The sequence below is a fragment of the Crotalus tigris genome, unplaced genomic scaffold (genome assembly GCF_016545835.1).
Source record: "Crotalus tigris isolate CLP2741 ecotype Arizona unplaced genomic scaffold, ASM1654583v1 scf7180000024427.8105951120:4207309, whole genome shotgun sequence".
Lineage (NCBI taxonomy): Eukaryota > Metazoa > Chordata > Lepidosauria > Squamata > Viperidae > Crotalus > Crotalus tigris.
In genome coordinates, this window is record NW_024100595.1 from 2738792 (window position 1) to 2757017 (window position 18226).

The following is an 18226-nucleotide window of genomic DNA, read 5'->3' on the forward strand; positions in this document are numbered from 1 at the left end:
TAATTCTGGTTTCCGGCAAAACGTTGCGCCATAATGAACCCTTGGCTTGCTTAGTGACTGCGCATTCGGTTCAGTTTGCATAATGGTCCTGTGTGGAGGACTGCCTGAGGTAGTTCTCGACTTATGACCAGAATCGAACCAAAAATGTATATTGCTAACCAAGACAGTTGTTCAGTGAGTTTGGCCCCATTTTACGATCTTTCTTGGCACAATTGTTAAGTGAATCACTGCAGTTGTTAAGTTAGTAAACACAATGGTAAAGTGAATCTGGCTTCCCCCAGGTCGCAAAAGCTGATCCACATGAGCCCTGGACACTGCGACCGTCCTAAATATGAACCAGTTGCCAAGCATCCGAATTTTTTATTATTATTATTATTATAAGTTTTATTGGTTTTTAAAACATAAATCACATAATGGTTGGTTAACAGTGTGTTTGCTAGGTTTACATTTGTAAAGAAAAATCGTTAACAATTGATTTCTATAATTCATAATCCACATATTCAAACAAATGTTTATTTTTTTTAAAAAAATTTCTCTCTGTTAGATCCCATCATTTATATTCTTAATTTTCACTTTAAAGTTTTAATATTTTTCCTTTGATCAGTATCTTTCTTGATCAATGTGTTTTGCTGAATGAGAGAGTTTTTCCATCTATTTTTCCCCAACCAATTATACAATTTGTTCCAGATTTCATAATAATCTGTTTCACTTTTCTAACGTCAACCTATCCATTTCAGCACAGGATAAAAACTTATTTATTGCCTCTTCTTCTGAGGGTGTCTCATTATCTTTCCATCTCTATGCAAAAACTAATCTTACTGCTGTTAGCATATGTAGTAATAGGTATAGGGATCCTTTATTGCAGTGTTTCTCAACCTTGACCATTTTAAGGCATGTGGACTTCAACTCCCAGAATTCCACAGCCAGCATTGCTGGCTGTGGAATTCTGGGAGTTGAAGTCCACATGCCTTAAAATGGTCAAGGTTGAGAAACACTGCTTTATTGTATTTGTCCTTAGTAATAACCAGCAGAAAGAGTTCTGGCTTTAACTTGATGTTCTGCATCAGTATCTCTTCTAACCACTGTTTTATCAAATACCAAAATTTTTGTACTTTTGAGCATTCCCACCACATATGGTAGTAGGTCCCTAGCGATTTTTTTGCATTTCCAACATTTTGGTGAGGTCTTTCTGTCCATTTTAGCTAATCTCACAGGGGGAAGGTGCCATCTATAGAACATCTTATATAAGTTTTCTTTGTACGCAGTAGCTAATGTGAGCTTCCTATTCCTTTCTCATAGTTCTTGCCAGTTATCTAAATCAATACCATAAGCAAAATTTTTACTCCAAATTAACATTGTGTCTTTTAGTTGCTCTTCCAACATATCCCGTTCCAATAAATATTGATATACCCTTTTTATCTCTTTTTCCTCCCTTCCTAATAAAATTTTATCTAATTCTGTATGATCTAGTTTTATTCCCCATTCTTTTTTATCCTTCATACATCGCGATTGAAATTGAAGGTACGCCTACCATTCAAGTGCTATACCTTCTTCTAATAACTTTTTCCTCGATCAGGTGACCATGGGGATGCCTCAATGGTCGTAAGTGTGAAAACCGGTCCTAAGTCACTTTTTTCAGAGCCGTTGTAACTTTGAACAGTCATTAAATGAATGGTTGTAAGTCGAGAAGTACCTGGAATGGCATGTGGGAATGACCTTGGGACACAGAGGCTGCCTAGGGCTAGGGTAGGCAACCTTGGCTCTTTTATGACTCGTGGACTTCAACTCCCAGAATTCCTGAGCCAGCCCGGCTCAGCTTGGAAACTCTCCCTTTCCCCTCAGCGTGGCTAGCTCAGGAATTCAGGGAGTTGAAGTTCACAAGTCATAAAAGAGCCAAGGTTGCCTACCCCTGGCCTAGGAAATGATCAGATAAGAAAGGTGGAGCTGCGTAATAGGCAGAGAAAGAAAATCCTCACCATCCTGTAAAAAGAGACAATGGGTGGTCTGTAGTCTTCACACTTGCAAGATTCTATTAATGTGGTCTTGTGATGATGTAGAATCAGCTTGCTTGGTTGTGTTTTCTGTCTTGATCTCACCTGAGAAGGCTGACATAAGGTGGATGTGTCCACTAAATCATGGCCAAGTCTTTTTTTTTTTTCATTGCCAGAGGATAAAGTTTATTGTTTTTATGCTACAAAAATCATAGAGAGAATGGTAGAGATGGGATGGTGTCATGGAGAAGGTCTGGTACAATGCACGACTGGGTAACCATCTTTTTGACATGCAACACAAATGTGCAATTGAGCACCGTGGTGCTTGTTGGCCTTCATGGACTGCTGGTTGCCCACAAAACCAGTCTTCCCAACCAGGGTCTCCTCAAAAAAAAAATTTTTTTTGTAACAAGTTTTATTAATTTTTCAATTTTTACATCAAAGTGCTTAGGAAACAACGTGGGGATGGGGTAATCAATTATCCAAAAACAAAATCATAATGTATAGCTCAGAATAACTCCTTAAAGGTTCCCTCTCTATTTCCCTCAATTGATATAACATATTCAAATGAATACACTTCTAAATAAAATTCAATCAATCAATACAATTATCAATAACATTTTACCTACAGAAGTCCAAATCCTGTTTTAAGCTTTGCTAAGTTTCAATTACCATATTCCAATTTAGCCTTGAATAAACATATTGTTAACACTTTGGGTATCCCTAATTTCCCTCGTTTAATAACATAATAATTATAATGTCTAAAATAAGCTTATTATTCCAATAGTTACATTCTTACATTTCTCTAATATAGTCTCTTTTCTTATTCTAATAATTCCTCATTTACTAATATGATGTCTTCTATTGTCACGATCCATTTCCTTGTTCTCATTCCATTAGAAAGTGATTATCATACCTAAAATAAACATGTTATTCCAAAAGATACATTCTTATTCTATTTCACATATAGATTCTATTTCTTATTCTGATAACTCCTCATTTAAAACCTTTTTCATATTATAATTCCAAACTATAATCTGACCAATAATTTTCGTCTCAGTTGTAGGTCTAAGTCTTAAACATTGAATCAATGTACAAACGACCGGGTAATCATCTTTTTCACATGCAACACAAATGTGCAATTGAGCATCGTAGTGCTTATTGGCCTTCATGGACTGCTGGTTGCCCACAAAACCAGTCTTCCCAATCAGGGTCTTCTCAATTTTTTTGAATTTCACTTCCTGTGGTCCCCACCCAACAGGCTGCTGCCCATTCTATGGCTTGAGTTCCAGCTCAGTTGGAGGGCTCCAGGTTGGAAAAAGTTGTGGTGTCCTTAACTAAATTTTCACAGCTTCCACAATGCAAAGGAATTCTGAATCGGGCCTCGTGCAGTACTACTGATTCACCTTAGGTGGCTGCGGAGCTGCTCCATTTTTGATCCCTTCCATATTGACTCTCTCTCTCCCCCTGCAGGCTTTCATGAGAAAGACGGGAAGCAGTATTGTCGCCAGGACTTTTATGAGCTCTTCTCCACTCGCTGTCAAGGGTGCAGCCAGGCCATCTTGGAGAATTACATCTCGGCTCTCAATGCCTTGTGGCACCCAGAATGTTTTGTTTGCAGGGTAAGCACCAGCTCTAGGCCGGGGTTGTATTGTGTGTGGTCTTGTCCGGAGGTCCGGAAAGCCAATGAAGAGAAATGGCTTTTCCAAAGGAGAAAATACAGTTCTTTTGCTGAAAATGAAACTACTAGGCTGCCGTTCTCTTCTTAAGTCTTATTGCCTTAGTTTTAATTTTGCCTTGGTTATGACCAAGAGGGAAATTCTCCATGGGGGGAGAATTGGTTGGTATCTCTACCTGTGGCTTTCCGTAGCAAAGGTGATGGATGTGGCTGAGGAGAAGAACAGTATTGCATTGTTGACCCTACTTGCATTTGCAAGATAAAGAAAACAACAGATCACTGTGAGCTCCTGAATGCAACTTAACAGAACAAAGAGTTGAAAGAGACCTTGGAGGTCTTTTAGTCCACCCTCTTGCTGAAGCAGGAAACCCTATATCATTTCAGACAAATGGTTATCCAGTCTCTTTAAAAATCTCCAGTGTTAGGATTTAAGGGCATTGGTATGGAAGCCTGCTTGGCATAAAAAAGAAAGCCAGAATTAGATTTAAAAATGGGATTTAAAAATTCATTTGAGGGTTAAGCAACTTTTCTTTTAGAGATTTTGACTGATTTTAGAGATATTGACTGGTTTAGTACTTAGGATTCAGATTTATAATGGAAATTAAAATAATTTGTTAGATTATAGCCTTAATGGTTATAGGGAAATGGATTTGTAACAATGAAAGATATGTTATTGGTATATGAGGAGTTATTAGGATAAGAAATAGAATCTATTGGTGAATAAAGAAAGAATTTAAATTTTGGAATAATATTTGTATTTTAATCACGAGAATTAGTTTATAATGAAATGAGGGAAACTAAACCTATCCGAATTATAAATAGTGGTTATAAAAGGATAAATTGGAATATGATAACTGGAATTAAATAAAACCTAAAAACAGGACTTGGATATGTATAACTAAAATGTTATTGATAAATATATAGATTGATTAAACTTTAGCTAGAAATGTACTAATATGAATGTGATATAATACCTAAGGGAAATAGAAAGGGAACCTTTATTGATGTAAACTGAGATATCTATGTATCACTCTGTTATTGGATTATTGATTACCCTATCACCACGCTGCTTCCTAATTACCCGGTTGTTAAAATTTGAAAAATCAATAACATTTGTTAAAAAAAATAATCTCTAGTGTTGAAGCTTCCACAATTTCTGGAGGCAACCTAGGATTTTATTTATTACATTTCTTTTAACTTAGCAAAATAGCTCAACTCTTTTGTGCCAACTTTTTGACATTGGGGGAATGTGGTACCTTCAAGAATCTTCACTTTAGGACTCATATGCCTGTTAAAGACAGGACAGAGACCTAGCACATCTGGATCTGCTCAATGACAGAGCTTTGAGACAGCTGTGAGCCTAAATCTTGATACATAATGCCATCTAAACCAGAACGTACGGCACAAATTTAAAAAAAAAAATGCCATTGGGCAGAAGTGAACTCTTAGTAAGAGGTTCCTAGGCTGAATTGAGGAAGGCTAAAAGACAAGAAAATTTTCTTGTAATAAACAGAAGATCTACCCAAATTACGAAAACCAGTTAAGATGTTTACTAAACAAAAATTAAGTTAAAAACAAATAAGGAGTTTCATATGGGTCTACGTGGCAGGATCCAGGGATTCTTGACAAATTCCAGCATTTCTCATCTTCTAAAAAAAATTCAGGCTAAAAGCAACTTCTGATCAAACCTTGCTCGGAGACAATTGAATCCCATGGATTGTGAACCAGCCCAGCTTGATTGCATGGCTTTCCCATCTGCTACCTGCCAGAGAGGCCAGACTTCAAGCCTCCCCTGGCTGGGGAAATGAATTGTATGCCAATGAGACCCAGATGGGGAGAGGTATGTGCAGGAAAAACCTGTGCACTGAGTCAGGATTATGTGCGATTTTGCCCAGAGTGCAGGAGTACTATTGGAAGGAAATGTAATTTTGTAGACCCCCCATGGAGTTACAGTTTGCCTTTGACTTTTGTCCACAGTTAGGATCAGAAATTTAGAATTTCCACTGCTAAACAAGCTTTTAAGTGAACTGCACGGCTGTTAAGTGGGTTAGCTTCCCCCACTGTCTCTGTATGTTGGAAGTCAGCTGGAATAGTGATCCCGGGATGCTGCAACCATCCTCAATACAAGCGCACAAATTTTGATCACGTGACCATGGGGATGCTGTGACGGTCCTGATTGTAAGTCCCTTTTTTTCAGCGTGGCTTTTAACTCCAGTCACTAAATGAATGGTTGTAAGTTGAGGAGGACTACCTGTCTAGGTGGCCTTCTTTAATCTCTCCTGGTTTGTTCCTCTGTTCTAGGAATGCTACACCCCGTTCATGAATGGCAGCTTCTTCGAGCACAGCGGGCGCCCGTTCTGCGAAATCCATTACCACAAGCAACGTGGCTCGCTCTGTTCCGGCTGCGAGAAACCCATCACCGGCCGTTGCATTACCGCCATGGGCCGGAAGTTCCACCCGGAGCATTTTGTCTGCGCCTTCTGTCTCAAGCAGCTGAACAAAGGCACCTTCAAGGAGCAGAACGAGAAGCCCTATTGCCACCCCTGCTTTATCAAGCTCTTTGGGTGACTGGGAGGGGCCCTGGCCTTGTTGTGGTCAGGCCATGCCTCCTGCGGGCGTGGGAAAGGGGGAGGGCCCACCGTCGGCTTTTGAACAAGCCACGCCCACTGCCACATATGGGAAAAACACCTGTGCCTTAAGGGGCTCCACCCCTTCATCCTGAGAGCCCATCCACCATTGCCAAAAACCACGCCTATAGATCAGAGCTACTCGCAAGCAAGCAATGAAGGAAGCAAGTCGGATCTGCTCCTCCCACTCTTTTCAGGAGCCAGGCCTCTGTTCCCTCACAAGCAGCCAAGAGTTATCTCCCACCCCATCCCAGGCCACTTTTAAGTCACCTTCCCCCTCTCCCCCCCCCCAGCACCAGCACCTCTGACAGGAGGCATTGCCTTAAGCCACATCCCCAAGATCAACTGGTGAGGCCCTCAGGAGACCAGGATGTGATGCAACCACACCTTTGTCTATGGAGATTCTCAGTCATCCAGGTGATGAAAAAGCACCTTTGGGACAACCACATCTCTGGTGTCTTTACCTGTAGACACAGGTTAGCGGCCTTACCTTACAAATCAAGTCCAATGTTCTTTGGAACATCTGAATATTCCTGTCCTGATATTTAATTTGTGGAGAGCAATGGCTCCATCCAGATCTACCTGAAAGTCCTCCTGATCTCCACCTCCAAATTCATTCTGTTGTAACCAAAGATCAACGGTAACTTTTTAGCCGACCTCTATTTTGATTGTGTACGAATACAGAACTGCAACCATCCAAACTTTGCTAAAAACTACAATTCCCAGAAGCGCCTGCCAGTGGAAAGAGACACTTAGGAACACCTGGGCCTTTCCAACTTAGTTTAGGGTTGATCTTTGATGTGTTGAGTGGGTCCTTTGTGAGTCTGGATAGGAAGGACAGGGATGCCAATATTTCTAAGGAAGTTGATGGCACAAGGGAGAACGACAAAACGCACATGGTTGTGGGGTGCTGCAGTTTATGGATTTGCATCAGATACCAGGATGCAAGTTTTGCATTGACCCTGGGCATGTTATTTTTGTCTCCCTCGGGCCTGCTGTGGCGGTCTGTGGTTTATGGCCTGCTGGAGTTCTTGAAGGAGCTTTTGATAAGGGACCAGCTAATATGGAAAAACAGGATGAAACATCTTGTACACACACATCCCTTGTGTCTTCAGGTTTTTTTCTTGAAAAAAATGCCACAAATGACAATCTTTTATTTAAAATAAATTACCATGGAGAAAGCAGGGAAGGAGAATATGTCAAAGCTCGTCATTAGGCCGCATCAAGGCCATTTTTTTATCTGTGTAAACCTCCATGGCAGCTTTTATGATAATGCGACTTGGCCGGGATGAAGGGGCACGGGCTCTTCCTTCTGCCACTCAGTTTTTTTATGCCAACTTTTTACCTGCTCACTGCTGTATTATATAATAAAATTCACAATTAAAAAAAAAAGACATTAGGTCACTTGCTTTTGTGGAGAGACTAACATTTGGATTCCCCCCCCCCCCAAGTATCTCAGCAAGCTGAGGTAAAGTTTACTGTGTTTTAAGCTGACAATCTTTTTTTAAGCTTTGGAAAGCTGAAGGGCCTTATTTTCACTTTAGTCCCTTATTTAATGTGCAGTGATTTGACTGACACTGCACCCAAAAGAATAATTATTAGGCTGTTGTGTGGGCAACTTTTTGATCATCGGGGACTCTTTGGGGAAGTGCAGGGTGCATATTTATGACAAAAGTGTGTGGGATAGAGTCAAAGAGATGGGCAAATCATATATATTTCAAATATTACACAGAAAAAATATTAGTCATTTATTTTTGCAGTTGACTAGTACTGCACCTGAAAGAATAATATTAGCTTGTGGTGTGGACAATACTTTGTTCATCAGGGACCACCGTTTATCAACCATGGCAATTTTAAGCCATATGGACTTCAACTCCCAGAATTCCTCAATGCTCACTGGGAATTTCTGGGAATTGACGTTCAAACAGCTTAAAGTCAAGACTGAGAAACATTGTCAGGCATTATCTGGAGGAAGTGCAGAGCATGTGATTATAACAAAGGGTGGGTAGAATCAAAGGATGGACAAATTGTATATTCCTCTAATTTTAAGAGAAAGACTAAAGAAGAGAATCTATTTCTGCAGAAATTTCATTGCATTTATGTCCCGTGCTTTGCAACCTTGTCTGCCTTCCCACCTGAATTGTTTCATTAGCCTCAAACATCCCTGCTACTTAAGAATGAAGGGGAAACCGCCTTCCTCATGGAAATGCCAAATGTGGGAATCATTCTGAATTCCCAGCTTCAAAAAGATGTATCTGCATTAGCTATCATTCCAGCAGCCATGTTCATCCCAGGCCCATCTGCTTCCCCTCATGGGAAGGTCATGGAGGAAGGCCATAATGCTAACCAACATTGGAAGTACATAATCAAGAAAGAAGGTAACTCTACAGAGGTGGTCAATGGATGTCCAATTTTTCATGGGCAATTAGTACTCTATGTAAGGTTCTAGGCTAGGCCTTGACCAGTTGTTAACCTTGATAACTTTAAGGTGGGTAGATTTCAACTCCCAGAATTCCCTCATAAGAAGAGTGTGCTGGCTAGGGAATTCTGGAAGTTGAAGTCCATCTTAAGTTTATCAGGGTTATCAAAACACTGGCCTACATGATAGCCCTTGTTGACATCTTTTCTCCATGGAATGCCTAATGTTCCCGAAGCTAGATCCAAGGCTCAACCCACAATCCTTGCACATATTCACTTTCTTTCCAGTGAGGCATCTCTTGTGTTTGGCCAGGGTAGAGCTATCGCGAAACCCTTGGTCACAATAAGAACATTTGTAAGATTGCTCTCCTGTATGGAGTCTCTTGACCACTGGTGGAAAGACCAGCTACAACTGGGAACACCCAAAGTGTGAGTCAGGTGAGGGTTCAAATAAACAGAGCTTAGAACAAACCCCTTTCCATGCATTTCACACATGTAGGTTTCTCTCCATGTGGCTTTGCTGGTGGATAATGGATGATGTACCTCTGAATCTTTTGCCACAATCTGTAGTCTATATAGTCTGTCTCCTGTGTGACTTCCCTGGTGTGTCACCAGGTGGGAGCTGAGACTAAAAATTTTCCCTCATCCCAGGCACTGGTAAGTTTCTTCTCAAGTGTGGACTTGCTGGTGCTTTTTCAGAGTTGAGTTCTCGATGAAGTTCTTCCCACAATCCGGTCATCTGTGAGGGAGTTCTCCATTTTCTGTGTTGAAGCAGATGGCCAAAACTTTTCTGACACAAAGTGGATTGATAAGATTTTTCTCAGGCATGATATCTCTGGTGTTGGATCAAGTGGAAGCTTCACCGAAATGGATCCCATACTGGACATGACCATAAGATTTCTCTCCTATATGGATTCTTTGCTGTTTAATCAGATTAGAGTACAAGCTAAACACTTGCCATAGTTAGAGCGGCTATGAGCCATTCCATTGGTCTCCACAGCTGTGGCTGCCCTGTTTTAAATTTTATTTTATTTTTATGAGACTTATATACCGCTTTAAGTGCAAGCACTCTCTAAGCGGTGTACACCAGTAAGCAATGTATATATATATTTACATTGCCCCCAACAATCTGGGTCCTCATTTTACCTACCTCAGAAGGATGGAAGGCTGAGTCAACCTTGAGCCGGTGAGATTTGAACCGCTGACCTGCTCAACAGTCAGCTAAAGTGGCCTGCAGTACTGCACTCTAACTGCTGCGCCACCTCGGCTCATATGTTAGCAAGATGAAATTGTTTATTGTTGTCATCATCATTAGTGTCGTCATTGTCAGAGTTGGAAGGCATCTTGGAGGTCTCAAGCAGGAAATCTCACACCATTTCAGTCAAATGGCTATCCAGTCTCTTCTTAAAGCCTCCGGTGATGAAGCACCCATAACTCCTGAAGGAAAGATGTTCCACTGGTTGATTGTTCTCACTGTCAGCAAATTTCTCCTTAGTTCTAGGTTGTTTCCCTCCTTGATTAGTTCCCATCCATTCCTTCTTGTCCTGCCCTCAGGTGCTTTGGAGAAGAGCTTGACCCTCTCTTCTTTGTGGCAGCCGCTTAGATTTTGGAAGAGTGCTATCATGTCACCCCTAGACCTTCTTTTCACTAGACTAGACATACCCTATTCCTGCAACCGTTCTTCATATGTTTTAGACTCCAGGCCTTTAATCATCTTAATTTGGTTTCCTTCTTCCCTTTTTACCTCGAATAAGGGAAGTTAGGGGAAACCACGGGGATAGGCAACCTTGGAGGAGAGCTATGTTGTTCTATAGTGGCCAAAAACCAGGAGTCTGGTTATAGTTTTCTCATTAGCACAGTGTTTCTCGAACTTGACAACTTTAAGATGTGTGGACTTCAATTCCCAGAATTCTCCAGCCTGTTTTGTGTAATAAGGTGCTGGTCTAGAAAACAGGAAATGGTGAGTTCTAGTCCCATCTTAGCTATCAGCCAATCATGAGGAGACTGGAAGTTCTAGTCCTGTCCTAGACATTAAAGCTGGCTGGGTAACTTTGGGCCAATCACTGCCTCTCAGCCTATTCCACTGGGTTGTTGTTGTGGGGAAAATAGGGGAGGAAGTAATCATATAGTTTGCTTCCTTGAGTTACTCATAAAGTAACACATGTGGGATAAATAATAAATGAACAAAACCAGCACTTTGAACTCAGTCGAGAAATAGACTGACAGCCAGTGTAGATGGCAAAGGATTGGAATAGTATGTTCCATAAATCTAATCCTCCTTTCCTACTGTGGGAAGTCAGCTCCCCAGAGAAGGAAATATTAAAAGGGCAGAAAAATATATTTCCTCAAAATGATTTTAAAAAGCAGAAACCAACCCTGCCCCCAAGTCTCTCTGTCCCAAGCAGAAGCCAGCCCTATACAAATGCAGATGTAAACCATCAGCAAAGTTGGAGCCAGAAGCTCAAGAAGGCAAAGACATCTAAAATCTGCATACCCCACCCAAACTCTAGGAGTCATTAGCCCCATCACCAGGGAAGCAGGATATGATAATAGGATTAACTCACAACCATCAAGAATACCAGAGAGGCACACTTAAACTCAGGTCAGAATATGTGACACAGGACATAGCCTCAAAGTTCATGCCACAGGAACAGGAAACTATTCCAAACAAAGAGAGGGCATAAAAACCTATTACCCATGTGCTCAGGCCCTTCTTTTCTCTGGTCTTTCCTGCAAGAACCATCTTTCTGGCTCTTCAATAAACTGCAACCTTCTTTCTAAAGCAGTCACCATGTTGTTTATTTATCCCCGGCTTGGATGAACCAGGATGAAGACTTTTCTTTCAACACTACCCCTTTCTCCCAAAGACATACCATTTTTATTATTATGTAAAATTATTGTGTAGCTTCAGCTTAAGTTTCTCACTAATTAGCTCCAATGTATCCCTAAACCTCTGAACATTTTGTCTTATGATGGAGGTTTGTATTGATCTTACAATAAAAAGAAGAAACTACAAAAAGGAAGAGAGGGCTCACAGGAAGAGAAGAAAATAAAATGAGAGGAAATTCTTCTCAGGATACAAACAGAGTGAGGATGTGGCTTTTTTGGCTAAGAGAATTAACTTCCGGTCCACACGGTCCTACGTTTCATTTCTTTTTTGTCCTGCAAGAAATTGCCCAAATTCCTTCTCATCAGGGGCATCTGTAGGGAAGGGTAAAAAACAAACAAAAACAAACCAAGATGGTGGTTGCAATAGTGCAATCATAGGTGACACAGATAAAACAGGATGGGTCTTTAATCATTGTGGGAAGTCAGCCCCCCCCCAGAGAAAGAAATATTTTTGGAAATATTTAAAAGACAGAATATATTTCCCTAAAGGATTTAAAGGCAGAACCCCCCCCCCCACATACAAGTTTCTCTGTCCCAAACAGAAACCAAGTCTGCAAAATGCAGATGTGATAATCTTGTTAGACTGGAGTCAGGAAACTGGGATTAGGAAGAAAGATCCCTAGAATCAACAACCCCTTACACCAAAAATCTAAGAGTCATCAGCCACAGCCCCAAGGAAACAGGATATGACCTTGGGGACATAATAGGATTAACTCACACCATCAGAATACCAGAAAGGCGCACTCAGACTCAGGTCAAAGTTCATGCCACAGGAACAACTCCAAACAAAAGACTCCAGAGGATATACAAACCCACTCTCTACATGTGCTCACTCTTTCTTCCAGAGCCATCTTTCTGTCTGGGTCTCCTCTGCAATAAACTGCAACCTTCTTTCTAAAGCAGTTGCCATGTTGTTTATTCCCAGATTGGATTGAACCATGAAGAAGACTTTTCCTTTAACATCATGCTGCCATCTTAGTTGTCCTTGCATCACGTTTTAAGATGGCTACTGTTGCATCCTTCGCGAAATGGCAATGACACGAGAAGCAGTTGTAGTTCTCAGGAACTCCTTTATTTCTGTTCAGCATACTGGTTACAAGACGCCGACAATGCCCAAAACTCCCAGCCTCTTATATAGGCCATTCCCGGGTCAATCTGCAACTTTTGGCGCGCCAGCACTCGCACATGCGCACAAGTACTGGTGACAGCCTGTCTGGTCCCGGGCAGCTTGCACCTGCCCGGGACCGCTTGCAATGCCCTGAGCCTGCTTCCACAGGCTCAGGACATAACACCCCTTCCCCCCCGGCTAAGACTTTGATCATGCAATAATAACATACAACCTCGTGCGAGCATAGCGCCCATACTACTTAATGCCAGGTATTTCCCCTGCTTCTATCAGTCTCAATGTTCTCTCTCCTGTGTGTACAGGAATGTTCTTTGTCAACTCTGTTTTGCCAGTAGAGTTACAAAATCTTCTAAATACTTAGGAGATCTTCTGGCTCTTTGTGACCTTCTTACTTCTGGGTACCTGCCAAGTGCCCCTTGACTGAGGGGTGATGCATACCTGTCCCCCCTGTTATACCCTGGTGATTCCTAAGGACTGTGCTCCAATGCCTGGCCTGCTTGCTTGCCCACCGGGCTCGTCAGGCCAGGGCTTCTTTCTCTGTTTGACCTGGTTGTCCTGCCTAGCTGCAGGCTCTCTGGCCCTTTTAAGTGACTGTCACTGTTGGGCGATTCTGTAGAACCTCCCAGGTCCGTCCAAGACCTGTCAGGAGGTTGTCTGTCCCCTTATTCCCGTTCTGTCCCTGGGCTTGTGGGGGTTTCGGTGCTGTCTCAAAACGCAGTTGTCCCCTGAGTGAAGTCAGAGGTGTTGTAGTCGGGATTTGGTTCCTCGACCACCTCCCTGTGTGCTTGCCCCCTTCTAGGGACAGGGTTAGTGTCGGGCCAACTAGAGGGAATGTGTGCCAGCTCTCTTGCAGGGTGTGGTTTGTTTGGACGCTCCCGGATATCCTCCCTGACTGGAGTACTGAGTGATGCGGGTGAGTAGTGATTATGCCCCCAGGGTGACTCCCTGGCTGGAGTAGGCACTGATGCCTGGGTTCTAGTTGGGCTCCGTGAATTCCTGTTTGGAGCACTCGCGGAATTTTGGGATGAGCTGTCTGTAGCTTCCTCATTAATGATGGGCAGCAGCCCGTACTCTTCCCTTTGCCCAAAAAGACCCAGGAGTCTCAGTGGGAAGGTCCCGTCTAGGGCGGAGCTGGTCGATGTGTCGACGCAGGACACGACCATTGTCCAGGGACACCTCGTAAGACAGAGGACCTGTGACCCTGGATACAGCAGCGGGGACCCATGAATGACCAGGCCCGTAATTACGAGTCCAAACCGGGGCACCCACAAGCAGTTGTCTAGGTGCCCTGGGGTATGTGAGAGAAGAAGGCAGTCTGTCCGGATGCAACCGGTCAAGCTTGGTAGTCAGTTTGCGCCCCCAACGAAGTTCAGCTGGGCTCCTCCCGTAGAAGTGGATGGTATAGTGCGATAAGAAAGGAGGAAGTCAGCCAACCTGTGATGCCAGTCTCCGTAGGTAATTTTCTTCAAGGCGTCCTTGGTGATGCGAACCATACGTTCAGCCATACCGTTGGTGGACGGGTGGAAAGGTGCAGAGGTGGCATGACGAATCATGTTGGCCTGTAAGAAAGCTTGGAATTCGGAAGAAGTGAATTGAGGGCCGTTGTCAGACACGAGGATGTCTGGAAGCCCGTGTGCAGCAAAAATCCCCCTCAGTACTTGAATAGTCTTTGCAGCGGTGGTGGAAGAGACAGGTACAACCTCAAGCCATTTTGAATGGCTATCAACTAGGACCAAGAAGAATTGACCCTGAAAGGGCCCAGCATAGTCAATGTGCACCCTAGACCATGGAGACTGTGTTTCCTCCCATCTATGTACAGGAGCTTGGGGCATTTCGGGGCGCGAGCGTTGATAAAGGTGGCATGCATGCACCTTAGCTTCAATGTCTCTATCTAACCCAGGCCACCACAAATGGCTGTGTGCAAGCGCCTTCATGCATACAATGCCAGGATGACCCTCGTGGAGGGAACCTAAGACCCTAGTCCTCATTGAGGTAGGAATGACAACTCTGCTTCCCCAAAGCAGACAACCCTGGAAGGTGGACAACTCGTTCCTTTTGGACCAGAAACTCTGAAACTCAGTACCAGGACAGCTCTCTGGCCATCCAGATAAAACCCACGAAAGGACACGTGAAAATGTGTGATCTGTGGCTGATTCAGCGGCCACATCCCTGGCATTTAAAGGAGACTCCGGCAAGGCCTGAATGGAGAGAAGATTGATAGTTGGTGCAGGGTCAGCTTCTATTACTGGCAGGGGTAATCTACTGAGGCCATCAGCATGGCCCATTTCCTTCCCAGGTTTGTGAAGTAAGGAGAAATCATAGGCAGACAGAAAGATAGACCATCTCAGCATTCTGGGGGAGATGATCTGGGGAGTTTGTTTACGTGTGGTAAACAGTCCCAACAAAGGCTTATGGTCAGTGAAGACCGTGAAGTGCCTGCCATATAAAAAATCATGGACTTTTTTGATTCCAGCAACAACAGCCAAAGCCTCCCTGTCTATTTGAGCATAATTTCGCTCAGCAGAAGACAAGGTTCTGGAGTAATATGCAACAGGAACCTGAGTTCCGTCTGATCTGAGGTGGCTTAGTACTGCTCCCACCCCATAAGGAGAAGCATCACAAGTGATGCACACAGGAAGTGATTCATTGAAATGTGCAAGTATGCTGTTAGACGTGAGTAAGGCCTTGACCTCATTGAAACTTGCTTCGTGTTTTTGTGACCACTGCCAGACTGCCTGTTTGTCCAAGAGCCTGTGAAGAGGCTCAGCTACACAAGCCTTGTGTGGGAGAAAAGAGTTATAGAAATTCAGAAGGCCCAGAAAAGCCTGTAGTTCGGCCTTAGACTTTGGCCTAGGGCAGGGGTAGGCAACCCAAAACACTCAAAGAGCCACTTGAACCCGTTTCCCACCAAAAACAAAACACCGGGAGCCGCAAAACCCTTTTGATATCTAAAATGAAAACACTGCATATATCCTTTTTTATCTTTATTATAGGTGTGTGTGTGTGTGTGTGTGTGAGAGAGAGAGAGAGAGAAAAAGAGAGAGAGAGAGAAAATGTGTTTGTGTATGTGTGTGTGTGTATATATACACACACACACACACACATTAAAAATAAAAGTAAAAATATGACTCTTGGGAATATCCATACTATTAAAACAATGATCACCGAGAGAATGCTTTAAGAGAATAAAATTACATACACACATAGGTAAAAAAGGATATATGCAGTGTTATCTTCATTTTAGATGTCAAAAAGGTCTCTCTCTCTCTGTCTCTCTCCCTCCCTCCCTCTCTGCCCTTGGTCTGCCACTCCTCTTCCCCCACTCTCTTTCTTTCTCTCTCTCTCTTTCCTCTCTCTTTCTCTCCCTCCCTCCCTCCCCCCCCTCTCTTTCTCTCTCTCTCTTTCTCCCCCCCCCATCTGCTGCTCACCTGGCAAGCTTCAGGTTGTTCTCCAACAATCTCAGGAGTAGGCAACCTCGTCTCTTTTATGACTCATGGACTTCAACTCCCAGAATTCCTAAGTCAGCCTAGCTGGGCTAGCTAGCTCTCTCCTGCGCTTCCTGCTTCCTGCAGAGACGCAGCAAAGGGAGGAGCTCCGTCCAGAAAGCTTTCAGCTCCTGGGAGAACAATGTGAGTGCACTCTCTTTTACACATACATACACACACACACACACACACACACACAAAAACCACACACACACAAAACACACACATGCACAGAGAGAGAGAAGCAGGGAAGCGCAATTGCCTCTCTCTGTCTGTGTCTCTCTCTGCAAAGGCAGAGGAGGCTGGGAGCCACAGGGGAAGGCTCAAAGAGCCGTATGCGGCTCCGGAGCCGCAGGTTGCCGACCTGTGGCCTAGGGGCATGCATAATGGCTTTCAGTTTGGATTCAGCAGGGTGAATCCCAGTAGCATCAATTTTGAATCCCAGAAAATCTGTAGAAGGCACCCCAATTTTACATTTGTCCTTCTTAAGTTTGAGACCCGTTTTCCTGAACCTCAGCAGAACAGCCCTTAGTCTCTCAGCTAAGTTGTGTGTAGAGTCTCCTGCAATTAAGACATCATCAAAATAGGGGCAACCCCCTGGTATACCCCGTAGTGTGTTTTCCATTACGCTTTGGAAAATTCCAGGAGTGACATTTACTCCAAATTGTAACCTCTTTACCTTGAATGCCCCCCTATGGGTCACAATGGTCTGAGCTACAGCAGCAGCATCATCAACAGGCAGCTGTTGATTTGCCTGAGCTAGGTCAAACTTTGCGAAAACGCACCCCCCCTTGAGGGAGGCCAGAATATGACTCACCACAGGGACAGGATAGGCATGTTGCTGCAATGCCTTATTTAGAGTGCATTTGTAATCTGCGCAGATGCGAATGTCCCCATTTGCCTTGAGAGGCGTGACAATGGGGGTCTCCCAAGGGCCGGAGTCAACAGGTTCTAAAACTCCTTGCTGAATCAATTTGTCCAACTCAGCATCAATTTTACCTTTTAAAGCAAAAGGGACCCTTCTTGCTTTAATTCTAATGGGAGTGACAGAGGGGTCTAACTTTAATGACACAGGGGGTCCTTTGTATGTGCCCAGCTGGGGGCTGAAAACATCTGCAAATTCTTTGCAGACTTCTTGTAGGTCGAGTGTTTGCAGACTATTGAGCCCTGTGACGTGTATTCCCAAGGTCTCAAACCAATCGAGTCCTATGAGACTCGTTCGTTCACCCCCTACTACTATTAGATCTAGTGGACCTTCAAAATCCTTATACTGTACGTTAAGGGTGGCCTCCCCCTTAACACACACTCTGGAGTTTTGAAAGTCTGTTAACACAATGTCAGAAGGCCTCAACTTGGCCTGAATTCCACTGCCAGAACAAATTTTCCTAAACATCTGTATGGAAATGATCGAAAGCGCAGACCCCGTATCCAATTCCATAGCCAATGGAACCCCTTGTAGCTTCACCTTAAGTGACAGCTTTTTCTTAATGGGCTTGTGTGTGCCTGTCCTATAGATGCTTCTTCGCGAAGCGCAAAACCCCACCCTATTTTGGCTGGGAACCCTGGTACCTTTCAGGCGCAATTCTTCCTGAGGTTGTACCTTCTGACGGCCCAGACACACAGCTGCAATGTGTCCTTGTTTTCCGCATGCCCTGCAGATAGCAGAGCGGAACTTGCAGTCGGTTCTCTTGTGGCGACCTCCACAACCGAGGCACTTGGGGAGAGCTGAAGAGCTTCCTTTCTGTTTTCCTTCCTTCGTGGGGTAGAGACGGTCTACTTCATCGTCAGGATCCTCCTCTGAGTTCCTTTGGACTCCTTCCTGGTGCACGGATGCAGCATCTGGAGTGCTTCTGATCGGCCGCATGTTCTTGATGGTGCCGCCCGCTGCCTCCTCTGCAGTAACCTCTCTCAAGGCATCTTGGAATGACAAGTCTTCTTTGGCAAAAAGTCTTTGCTGTAATTCTCTCTGCCTTAGTCCGCATACAAATCTATCTCTCAGCCGTTCTTCGAGG

At 43.6% G+C, this 18226-nt stretch overlaps 1 protein-coding gene across 1 annotated transcript in view; it reads left to right on the forward strand.

Moving 5' to 3' along the window:
• TGFB1I1 (transforming growth factor beta 1 induced transcript 1) overlaps nucleotides 1-7695 on the forward strand; it is a 35253-nt gene extending 27558 nt beyond the window's left edge. Inside the window, exons 10-11 of the mRNA XM_039330416.1 lie at nucleotides 3465-3613; nucleotides 5971-7695. Of these exons, the coding sequence (XP_039186350.1) occupies nucleotides 3465-3613; nucleotides 5971-6237 (416 nt within the window). The 3' untranslated portion in view covers nucleotides 6238-7695. The remainder of the gene's footprint in view (nucleotides 1-3464; nucleotides 3614-5970) is intronic.
• Nucleotides 7696-18226: the final 10531 nt, after the last annotated feature.